The 12,966-nt window shown below is 33.4% G+C and overlaps 1 protein-coding gene across 1 annotated transcript in view; it reads right to left on the minus strand.

The window, feature by feature from the left end:
* Positions 1–12,966, minus strand: part of LOC121444278 (transcriptional regulator ATRX-like) — a 143,172-nt gene that overhangs the window by 72,625 nt on the left and 57,581 nt on the right. Inside the window, exons 11-13 of the mRNA XM_041646103.1 lie at positions 12,151–12,226; positions 1,201–1,334; positions 606–782 (exon numbers count right to left, since the gene is read on the minus strand). Of these exons, the coding sequence (XP_041502037.1) occupies positions 606–782; positions 1,201–1,334; positions 12,151–12,226 (387 nt within the window). The remainder of the gene's footprint in view (positions 1–605; positions 783–1,200; positions 1,335–12,150; positions 12,227–12,966) is intronic.

Below are 12,966 nucleotides of genomic sequence, written 5' to 3' on the forward strand. Positions count from 1 at the left end.
TAAGCAAATTGTTCTTGTTTGTCTATCGCCTCTGCTTGTGTTCCTGATCAATAATTAGGAACCAGCATTCCTCAGTAATTGAGTGACCTGAGAGTTCTAAGATGAAATAAACTTTTCCCCTAACATGATTTTAGTCATGGTGTTTATCACAGCATTAGAAACTTTAAGATATTCCTGGGTTTTTTTGTTTGTTTGGTTGGTTGGTTTGGTTTGGTTTTACGAGACAGGATTTATCTACAGCTTTGGAGCCTGTCCTGGAACTAATTCTTGTAGATCAGGCTGACCTCGACCTCAGAGATCCGCCTGCCTCTGCCTCCCGAGTGCTGGGAATTAAAGGTGTGCGCCACCATTGCCTAGCTAAAATATAAAATATTCCTGGTTTTAAGGTGTAAAATAGGCTGAATTCTAAAACTACAGAGACCATTAACGGCAAACCTGTTAAGAGTTTTCTAGTTATGCACTGGGACTAAACATGAGATCAGATATGTACAGATGCTCTCTTAGGAGCAGCGTTAAAGTGTCTGAACAGATATACTCAAATTTGAATATGAGAACTCATTCACAAAACAAGTATTTGCTTTACAATCAAAATTAAAATGTCTTACCCTTCCTTCTATTTCTTCCTTTGGCTTCTTTATGTTCTTTAGGCTTTGTCTTTTTTTCTTCTCCGGATTCTTCATCACTCACCGCCAGTTTGTATCTCAAAAGTCTATGTCTGTATCTTGGCTTCTTAGATTCTTCGGAATCTGAATCTGATTCAGAATTGACTTGATCTGGGGCTTCTAAATGAAGAAAATATATCTAAAAAGCCCTCATCAACAGACTTTCTTTTAAGTACATTTTAAAATTATTCTCTCCATTCACAATTAGCACAATTTATGTACCTTAATACCACCACTGATAACAGGTAGTCACTTACCAGCCCCAGTTACCGACTATGGACTAACCATCACCAGTGTGTGACACTTTAAAATAAGAACTATTTTGTTTACATGTTTATTGACAGTAAGGGAAACAACGAGCATAACTTACACAATTATCGTAATGCATACAAATGATTTGTGATAATAAAGTTTCAAATATTTTTTAAACCCTCAAATGCATTTCCTGAGATTTCTTGGTCAGATAATCTTCACAGATTAAATGGCTAAGGAAATATACTATAAATCCAACATGGCAATTTCTCTGTGGGGAGCTCACCCTCATCTCCTGGTGTTTCTTCACTTTGTTTTCCAATTCTTTTTTTCTCTTCTTCAGGTTCATCATCTGAAGATCCATCCTCATCAGAGGAAATATTGGCTTTAATTTCTTCTAAAAGCATCTTCTTGGCAATTCTTGGGAGTAAAAAAATAAATAAATAAAAAACTGTATTTTGGGGGGTAAAGTACACCAAATTAAAAACAAATTCTCTGTATGAAAATAAAAATAAATATGGTCAAACAGACTTTATATTGCAAGTATGAGACAAGCCAAAAAAAAAAAAAAAAAAACATGTGTTAGCACAAGCTACCAATGAACACTCTTGAAAATGTTCACTGATCATTCCTCAATTCCACATAATTTTTTAATGTACTAAAAACTCTCAGGGATATAGTCTACTAAGTATTTTGACCAATCAAAAGTTGATGCTGCCATCCTCCAGTGACTACCATGTGAGTGAGATAGGCTAACAACAGTAAAATTCACTTATCCAGACAACAGAAGTTCAAATCTGCAGAGAAAGGGATACTTAACAGAAAACAAAATCTTAGAAAAGCAGTGAATAACAAACAATCTAATAGGAGACAGCACGTCAACTACAGGATAATATGTTTGGACCTTAATTTCACTTTTCTTCATAAAAAGGTTAACCAAAGTAACACCATTAATATTCGATACTGAAGCAACCATCAATCATTAGTATTAGTCAAGCTGGGGCATTGAAGGGGCATCAGTGCCACTTATAAGGTGAAAGAACGCGTATTATAACTGAATTTGAAGTTTCAGGAAAAATACAGAAAAATAGCTTTGCTCATACAATTTCTCAAGATGCTTCTCGAGACAAATTTGCTAATAGAAAAACTGCTTAATGAAGGCACACCTTTTACTAATATGAAAATACACTACTTGGTAATTTCAAACTTAAACTAAGAAAAATATCTGAAAGTGTAAAATAAAAGCAATAATGAAATTTTTGTACAAGTTATGGTCATGGATTGCTCTAGGTATCCTTTTGTAAATCACCGTAATTAATAAAAGAAAAGCTTATAGCAAGATCCTAAAACCTTGTCATGACTTAACATTTATGAGGTAAACAGCCATTCGGCAATCAAGACAGCCTGATTAAGTGAAAGTGGTATTCTTGTGACTACAGAACCTTTGTTTGGGTTATGTTTCATTAGTTTTTCGAAACGGAGTATCACTATATAACCCGAGCTGACCTTGAATTCAGAGAGGCCTGCCTCTGCCTCCCAAGTGCAAAAATTAAAGATATGTGCTACCAAACCTGGCCACGTTTGTTGTTTCAACCCTCTCTACCTTGCTTAGCATGATGTTTCACTTCAATAAAGAATTCCCTTCTTAGTAAGGAGCAGTAATATGTCAAGACCTCAGCTTTGACAGATAAAATGTTCGCTGCTATTTACATTGTAAGACGCAGATTAAACAGCTACAGAAATGTTCATTATATGCCATTTTGAACTATCTCCTTCACACAGATAGATCAGAAAACAACACAGAAAATCACCAGTAGATGAAGGAAGCCACGGATGACTATTTTTCTGATGGTTTCTGCTATGATTTTATAGACTAAATCATCTCAAATTAGCTCTTTATAAGGTTAAGGAAGCAAGCTTTGCTCTTATACATAGGGATCAGTGATTCTGGCTTGTAGGAAACATTTTATAAACAGTAGACTAACTAAGGGGTGCAATATTGTATTTAGACAAGAAAAAATAACAAGTATCATTTACTTTCATCAGTTTATAAAGAGAATCCACTAATTCTTCCTCAAATTCATAAGCCATTACCAAATAAAGGAAAGTTCTTTAGAACTGAAAGAAAAGATCTTTTATAGAAGATGATTTCTAAAATCATTCTAAATACATACTAGATCAGTACTTCTCATCAACTAGGAAGAAAAATCTTTCTCAAGTTAAGCTAGGTAATAGAAGTCTTTAAAAATGTGTCTATATATAAAACTTGTACATGACATGTTGGATGTTAGAGTCAGAAAACTGTATTTCACTAGAGGCTACAAGAAGATCTATAAAATCATTTGGGTAAGACAATACATTCTGAATCTTCTTACTCTAAATGTCAATGTAGTAACCTGACTTCTGGTTGTGACCACAAATTCAAAGAGCTTTAAAAGTTCATGCTAACTATAAAAACGTTAACTGTAAGCAATCACAGGATTTTTCCTCTTTCAAATTCTAGACTCTTAAGACTATGTCTAAGTGGGAAGTTAGAATATATAAATCTAACTAAAGTATTCACAAGATTTAGATTGTCAAATAACAAAGGAATATTAATGTAAACAGTGATACAATATGTTAAGTAATAAATTATACAATAAATCACTGAAAATGACAGCACAACCACGCATTAAAGAATTACAACTTGTCAACAACCTTCAGTAATGTTAAAGTATGGGAAACAATTATGGTCACTTTAGAAGCAGATAAACCACAAATTTCAGAGAATGGTCATTTTTCTCTAAATCACAAGTTAAATACAGAGTAGTGGAGACTTCTTAAGATTTTTAAGACTAGGGTTTAAGACTAGGGCATTTTCAAACTGCCCTGGAACATTATCTTACCAAAGTAAAATCTTATTTATAGCAAAGGATACTAAGGAAGTTGAATAATTTCACATAAATTATAGCTGATGGGGAACTAATGAGGTGGCAAAATGTTAAGCACACATACTGCTCTTCCATAGGACACAAGTTTAATGCCAAGCACCGGCATGATCAGGAAGCTCACAACGTTCTGTAACTCCAACACTTGGGGTAATCAACATCCCTGGCCTCTGTGGGCACCTGCACAGTTGGTACATATACCCACACATAAACTTAGAGATAAAAATAAATTTAAAAAGCTAAATGATTGATGGTTCAAGCCTCATGTCAAAGAATGACTGTTATAATCCTAACATAAATTCTGCTACATCAGAAAATTATAATTCAAAGGACCTAAGGGCTAAGACCAAACTTCAATATGAACAGAAAGCATGCTGAGGTGAAATGTGTCCCACCTACAAAGCCAACAGTGAGCCACTTTAGGGAAACTCCACTACCTTAACTCTGGAGTCATGAGCCACAGAGACATCACTTGAGAACCAGCTGAGGCTGGCAAAGCATCATTTGAGGCCTCAGCTGGACCCATGCTGGTATGCATGTGATGGATGTATAGTCATGTTCCCTAGTTGATTCTGTTTGCTCTGAAGTTCCTTTCTTGAGGCTTTCCAGGATGTTTCTGAGAAATTCATCTAGGCAACAAGGTGCCGCCTGGAATCTCAATGATCAAAATTATACCATGGGACCAAGTAGAGCATTCAAAGCAGTCAGGACTCTTATCGGAAGCATTAGGGGGCTGGAGAGATGGCTCAGTGGTTAAGAGCACTGCCTGCTCTTCCAAAGGTCCTGAGTTCAATTCCCAGCAACCACATGGTGGCTCACAACCATCTGTAATGAGGTCTGGTGTCCTCTTCTGGCCTGCAGACATACACACAGACAGAATATTGTATACATAATAAATAAATAAATATTTAAAAAAAAATGAAAAAAAAAAGGAAGCATTAAAGGCACAGGCTGTGCCATTCTTGTGGCAGTATACCCAGGCAGAGCCTGATGTAATAAGAGCCTCCATTTTCCTGAAAGGGAGGGAAAGAAGAGTGTAGAAAGCAAAACAATATGGAGGGAGGGTATAGTCCCACAAACAATGAACAGGATGATGCATAAGATAGGACCCCCAAGTTCATACAAACAAAGACTTCTAAATTACATAGCAAATGCTAAGATAATATTTTATTACACCTCATCTACTAAAATAAGCAAAAATGAAAAGAAATGAGCCTGATGACACAAAAAAGCAATCAGAAAAACAAAATTAGAATGTAAAAAAATCTGTTAGAAATTGTGATCTGGAAAATAAGTGAGTAATGAATGCCTCGGTAAAGCGCTTAAACAGGAAAAAAAACTGCCTCCTGCTGATATGTAAATCAATAATTCAAAAAAAGTGAATTTCTCTATAAGGAACTATCTGGATGGATCGCCAGTACCAGAACACTTTAGAAAAAGCTATAACAAAAATAACACAAAATGTTATATATAACCAGAAGTCAAGAACATACATTCTGGTGAGAGACAGCAAATGACAAAGCTAATGAATACCAGGACAAACACATCAAAGTCAATCCAAAAGACAACTATATATGCATTCATATGCATATAAATGCAATTCACAGTCAATTTTTATGTCTTTACAATTCAAAGAATCAAAGTTTTCTTTTTTGAAAAAAAGAGCTCTAAATATAAACATGTCAGTATGTTTTTATATCTACAATAGAGTAAAATGACATCACGTAATACATCCTACAACTACAATTTTACTATTTAAGAAGCTCTAAAACAAAAAGAAAAAAAAACTTCTCAACTTAAAATTACATTTTTGAAAGGGTAATAAATTAACAAAGTTTATTAAGAATTGTTGTCCTACAATCTGCATAAAGTGCAACAATGGAATATATGGCTGTGAGATAATGTTCTTGTATCCTGCAAAGATTTGTCACTTATATTGGTTTAATAAAACACTAATTGGCCAGTAGCCAGGCAAGAAGTTTAGGCGGGGTGACCATACTAGGAGAAATCTGGGAAGAGAAAAAGGCTCAGTCTGCAGTCACCAACCAGACACAGAGGAAAGAAGATGCTGCACTGAGAAAAGGTACCAAGCCAAGTAGTTAACAAAGACAAGAATTATGGGTGAATCTAAGTTGTAAGAGCTAGTTAATAATAAGCCTGAGCTAATAGGCCAAACAGTTAATTATTATTACAAGCCTCTGTGTGTTTCTTGGGGACTGAATGGCTACCGGACCAGGCAGGACAGAAACTCTGTCTAAAATATACAGCTAACAAAATAGATCATTGGCTTAAATGTATTTTATTTAGATGACATAGTTTCTGAGTATACATAACATAAAGCACACATTATACTTTCCAAGTTTATTTGTAAAACAATTACAGGGTGAAAAGTTAAGGAATGTTTACTATTTTCAGTGAGAAAAGAAGAGTAAATACATATTTTGCAGCAGAGTATAAGGCATTATTTTAATCACTGTCATTTACTTCAAAGATTAAAGTTTTATACTTATTATAGAAATTTTTAAACTTTATACTAGTATATTATTTTAATACAACTTCAAAATTCCTTAATGTGAAGTTTTCTATCAAAAAAGTAAATAAGCCATGATGATCTATACCCCAAAATGATAAGATTTCATAGGAATTCAGTAAATAATCAAAAGATAAACAACAGCTTCATCCAATCACTTCTTCAATCAAATGTCCTATAACGTCTGTCATCAGAAACAAGTAGTCCTCTTTTCTTTTTGCTAGGAGTATCAGGAAAATTAATATCAAAATTTTCAAAAAAAATCAAGACTATCAAGGTAAAAGCTGTGTGAAATTAAGAAATTATATTCAGAACCCAAGGTGATGGTGCATGCCTTTAATCCCTGTGCACCAACAGCAGAGGAAAGTGGATCTATAAGTTCAAGGCCAACCTGGTCTTGACTCCAGACCTGCAAAAACTAAAATAAATAAATAAGTAAATAAGTGGGATTGCCCATAGCTATTAATATTTTATACATGGGCTATTCTGCATAAATTACAATAAATTAGAAAATGAGTATTGCAGCTGGGCATGATGTGCACACCTTTAATCCCAGCACTTGGGAGACAGAGGCAGGTGGATCTCTGTGAATTTGAGGCCAGCCTGGTCTACAGAGTGAGTTCCAAGACAACCAGGGCTACACAGAAAAACCCTGTCTCAAAAATAAACAAAAAGCAAATTTAAAAAATTCTAAGTTTTAAAGGAATTTTATTGAGAAAAAATACATTAACGTCAATATAGGACATTTATTTAGTCATATTAAGGAATTCGATCTTTAATATTCAATATTTTTATAATAAAAACAGAATTAAATGAAAATCATTAATTTAAAACATAGAAGTTAAAAGCAAAGAATATCAGGTCAGAAAAATGAGTTACATTGGCTAACACTATACTGTAAACTTTTTATCCTGGCAAAATATTTATTTGCTCAAAGTCCCAATATCATCAAAGAACGGAAAACAAGAAAGGGTATTTAGTAGTCTGTCTAAGCCCTATCCACAGAAGGAGAAAGGTCTTCAATACTAAAACTATTTTTTTCTTTTATGAGCCATCTAGTAAAAAAAAATTGCTGACACTTGCAATTAGTTGACTCATTAGCCAGCGGACTCTATTGTCTCAGGCACCTCCATTGACTTCATTGATCATACTTACCAGAACTATATCAACAAAGTAATGGAAAAGAATTACCTTAAAACTGCTAAATACTCAAAACATTTAATTCCAAAAGAAAAAGGAACAAAATTCTTTATTTCAAATGCTGCTTTTAAAGCACAATAAAGACTCAAAATAATTTTACTAACCAAACAAAACCCATTAAAAAAAGCCACATAAAAAATTCTAGGGCTAGCAAATTTGTAAATATATATATACATATATATATACACATACATACATATGTGTGTATATATATAGAGGGGGGGGTCAATTGTAAATATATTTCAAATGAAACTGTAAAGGGACTTGTTTCACTACTTCTACCAAAATCAGATGAGTAACCATGTTAATTATAGTTTCTATATAATTAATGTCCAGGAATTATTAGTCTGTTCCCAAGTAACTAAGCTGCATTAAAAGTACAAAGCATTCATTAATAGAATATCCACATCATGCCAACAGGGCAACAAGAAAAATTGTATATTGCCTAGATTGAAAGGCAAAACCTATTGTCCCATTCTCCAAGAGTAACAAAAACTTCAATCAACAACTCCCATAACAGAGTTTGCATTTATGAAAAAATTAATTTAGTGCCATCTATAGGAATTCTGAGAAAAAGGTACAACATTATTTAAACCATGTATACCTTCAACAATAAAAAAATGTTATGTGCCAGGCAGTGGTGGTACACACCTTTAATGCCAGCACTGGGGAGGCAGATGCAAGTGGATCTCTGTGAGTTAAAAGCCAACCTGGTTAGTTCCAAGATAGCTAGGACTCTAACACAGAGAAACCATATCTCGAAAAAACTAAAAAGGGAAAAATTATGTGCTAATATGCTGAATATACACTAATATTCTATTACTGAGTGAGGCCCACTGACAGCATTAAGTTCTACAATATATACAATTAGAAAAGTTTGGGTCAAGAAGTCCCCAGTCATAATAAAAAGAAAAGAATCACAAAGCATGTATCCACTGAACGTTCCTAATCTCAAAATTTTGATATGCTGTGAAATACTTTGGATTTGTAGATCTTCAACATTTAAATGGTAAAGTCTTGCTAAGTAAAACTGAAAAATCTGAAACACATTTGCACCCAAGAATTTTGGCTGAAAACTGTAAAACAAAAGTTTTTATCGATTGCATGATGTTTTTTTCAAAGCAAGAACCAATTTAAAACTAAACTAAAGGTGGTGCATGCCTTTAATCCCAGCACTGGACAGTCAAAGGCAAGCGGATCTCTGTGAGTTCGAGGTCAGTGTGGTCTACAAAACAAGTTTCAAGCTAGCCAAGGCTGTTAAACATAGAAACCTGTCTCGAAAAACAACAACAAAAGAACTAAGTATTTAAAAGGTACATGAATCCTTACCATGCTGGCACAATCATATAACTAAAATAAACTATAATTTAAAAAACTCTTGGCAGGCAGTGGAACATGGTAGGTAGCACACACCTTTAATCTTAGTACTTGGGTAACAAAGGCAGGCAGTTCTCTTTCAGAGAGAGAGAGAGAGAGAGAGAGAGAGAGAGAGAGAGAGAGAATATATACATAATAGCATGAGCTACATAGTGAGACAGTTTCAAAAACTCACCAACAACAATGTATTATTACTATGATGATGATGATGATGATGATGATGATGTAAAGCCTAAGGCGAAAAATCTGAGGTAACTTGTCAAATGCATAAATTTCAAAATTTAAGAGCACTAATTTTTTCTTATAAAAAAGATCAGAAAATGATACCTGTCTGCTTCAATCAAACTATATCTGGTCAACTAAATAGAAATGTACAGACAGGAGGATTCTAACTCACAGTGGTATATACTTACTTTCAAATGTTAAACTAACAAGAAGTTTTTTATTTACAGTAAAATGTTGAAAATGTAATTTTTAATGATCTCAAAAGCCTTATTTTTATTTTCTTACTATCACAGCTTTAAAATACTAAAGTAAATAAAAAGAATTGTTTATTTAGCCTTCACCAAAATATAAACATATGTGTTTTAAAAATTTAAAGTACTGACTTCCTTAATTTGAAGAATGAGAAAACTTCTTTGGCTTACAAACTAACCATTTAACTTTATTCTAAAAAAGACCTATAAACTTTATTTTAGTTTATTGATTTTTCAAGGCTTCTCTATGTAACGTAACAGCACAAGCTGTCCTGGAACTAGCTCTGTAGACCAGGCTGGCCACAAACTCACAATGCTCTGCCTGCCTCTGCCGCTCAAATGCTGTGATTAAAAAGGCAAGAACCACCACCTTCTGGTCTTATAAACACTTATGAAACATACATCATAATTAAAATTAAATGCTTGAACAAGAAAGTTTTAGATAAATTTATTGCATTCAAAGTTAAGCTTTTACCTCTTCATAAACACCAACACTGGACTACAAAAATAGAAAAACGTATAAAATTTATACACAATTTACACACAATTATACAATTGTGTACAAATTTACAATTACAATATGCTTTCTAACAAGATACATCTTGCTAAAATCATGCTAAAAATATGATACTGAAAGATTTAAACATGATCTTCAGACAAATTTTTGAAGGTTGCTTAGAGCATAGTCAAATCTGTTCAAGTACTTAGTCTAAACGAAAGTAGTGCAAAGAGGTATTTATATTCCCATCAAGGATATGAGGAGTAGCTAGCCCATGCATAGTAAGATGCTTCTTTGGTATAGTGGCTATTAAACAAGTTATAAACTGTATATTTTATAAAAGCACATTAAAATGAGTATAAAGATATGCTCAAACTAAAATTCAATTACTCTCCAAAGTACCCAGAAGAGTTGCAGGGTTTTTTTTTAATTTATTTATTTATTATGTATACAGTGTTCTGTCTGTTTGTATGCTTGCTGGAAATGAAGAGGGCACCAGATCTTATTACAGATGGTTGTGAGCCACCATGTGGTTGCTGGGAATTGAACTCAGGACCTCTGGAAGAACAGTCAGTGCTCTTAACCTCTGAGCCATCTCTCCAGCCCCCAAGTTGCAGTTTTTTTAAATCACAAGTTTAAGATGGAATTAATGAGACTTTTTAATATAATAGTTGTCAGTTAAGGAGAGGTAAAATCAGAGAATTTTAGAAGTGAAAATGTTAATTTTTGACAAGCTATAACAAAAATTATACTTTAATAACATTCTTAATTGGTGACTAAATCTAAAAGTTCATCTCTCATAGTTAAAAAAGTACTAATAACTATTAGTAAAAAGATTTTGTAAGAACTACTACTAACATCTATGGGCTTGTGATTTATACGAAAACAGCAGCATATATGAATGAAAGCATTCTAAAAGAAAAGCAAGTTCTAAATGCTTTCATAATCTAGCCCTAATGGTATATACTATAAAACCTCTGGACAGACATTTGTAAGAGAAAAACTAAATAGGGAAGCAGAGGCTGAGTCTCTGGGTTTACAACAGAGCTCTAATTAACTGTAGAAGTAAGTATGGTCTTTCACCCTAGTTAAAGGATTCAGTCTACTAACACAATGCCAATGGCTGAAACAGAAACCTGTCAGCATCAGCAAGACACAAACTTGGGAGAAAATAACAGATGACCTTAGAGCACTTGGTTCATTTATCACAAAATTATGACAGCAAGTATGTAATATTTTCAGTTTCTAAATACTAGAGCTTTCTATTGGAAATAGATGGTCATTTTCATGGTCTTTACTAAAATCGTTTTTCAGACTATTGCGTATTTTTTGTATCAGAATTAAAGAGAGAAAATATCCATCTTTCATTGTTAGAAATAAAAAATTATGACAAAAAATTATATTCACCAGCCCAATATTACACAATTAATTATTAAAAGGTTAGAAGTTGACCATCCACTATACATACCAGGCTATGTTCTCATTAGGTATCCTAAAGAATAGAAAATGTTTAAAATGTACGCAGAACCATGTTGACTATGGTTAATATGGTTAATATATGTTTAATTTACTCACTGCTGTGACAGGGTTGTCTTATTTTCTTTCAGCCATCCCTTAGATAAGGATAGATAACTGTATAGACTTCACTGTTTACATTTAAACATACTGTTTAAGTCTTAGTGAAATTAATAATGTCATACTATATACTTCTATTTGGGAAAAAAAAGGTTAAAATATGAATCGGCCTATATACGTCATCAACTGATACTTAGTTTGAAAGAAATTTTCTAAGCTTAAATATATGAATTTTTTCATTCTTCACAGGTCTTCATAAATAGGACCACTATGTTGAATGACAAAACAATAATCAAATATAGAGATGTCTGTTCTTGCCATTTATTATGATTCACTTGTATCAAAAATTAATCTGTCAAAACTGAAAGCCTCAAAAAATAATCACATTTTACATGGAAAGATAAAATTGACAGTTCTTTATTTATAACACACCCTATGCTAGGTGTGTTAATATTGATATTTGTTTTCTTTTAAGCTTTCTGAGCTTTAGCCCATTTTCTGGCCTTTCTTTCAAACTTGCAAGAAGACTGGCATGAGTCTTTCTAAGGCAGGAACTCCTGGTTTTTACAACCTCCTTGTTGTTAAGTTGTTGCTGTTTGCGCCCACACCTAGGGTGTGTTATAATCTTAAGTCCTTATAGATGGAATCATACCTATTCTCAGGATCATTGTCGTCGTCGTCGTCATCATCCACTGTGACAGGCACTGATTTAGATAAGGCTTCATCTCCTTGGGAGAAAAAGTGTACTTAAAATTAGCTTTGAATTATCTATACAAGTAAAGCTGTGTAAAATAAAATCGAAACCCAACAATGCTAGAGCAAACTAGTAGGTTCTATACAAAAGTGCTGAAATCTAAATAAGTACAAGGAATGTTGATAAAATACATAAAAGGAACTTTATGAAGGATCGTGTGTGTCTGAAGGTTCCTTTCAAAGCACAAGAATTTTAAAGGCCATCCTTTTTACAAAGGCTTATTAGTTGCCATCATTACCTGTAGTTTGTTACAGTAACTGTATTAATCTACTGAAAGCGCAAAGTTAACCAGTGTCTACTATTTCTGGATTCATTGAAGAATAACAAAACTGCTTCTATTTTGATAGTGCCAAGTAATAGAAAAACACACTTTGAATCCGTATAAAACCTACAATTTGAGGTACCCAAAAAAAGACATTCGAGCACACTAAGACTTACTTCATTTTTAAAAGTTTTTTATTTAAAATCTAAGGAGATAGCTGAGGCTGTAGGTAAGCGGCATAACACTACTCTTTAATATTCACAAGGTCCCAGATTCCACTGCAAACACAGCAAAAAGGGAACAAAGGCAGGATGACTGGAATTTGTGCATTTCATAGTACAAAAGTTTTACCTTAAAAGAACAACTTAAATATTAAACTCTAGTTAATATTATGAATGCCAAACCACTCAGGGTTACTTATGCTGATGTTCAATATTAATCCACTATTAATT

This window comes from Microtus oregoni, unplaced genomic scaffold (assembly GCF_018167655.1).
Source record: "Microtus oregoni isolate MIOR12 unplaced genomic scaffold, Mior012 000119F_ref0000445, whole genome shotgun sequence".
In the NCBI taxonomy this organism is placed as follows: Eukaryota; Metazoa; Chordata; class Mammalia; order Rodentia; family Cricetidae; genus Microtus; species Microtus oregoni.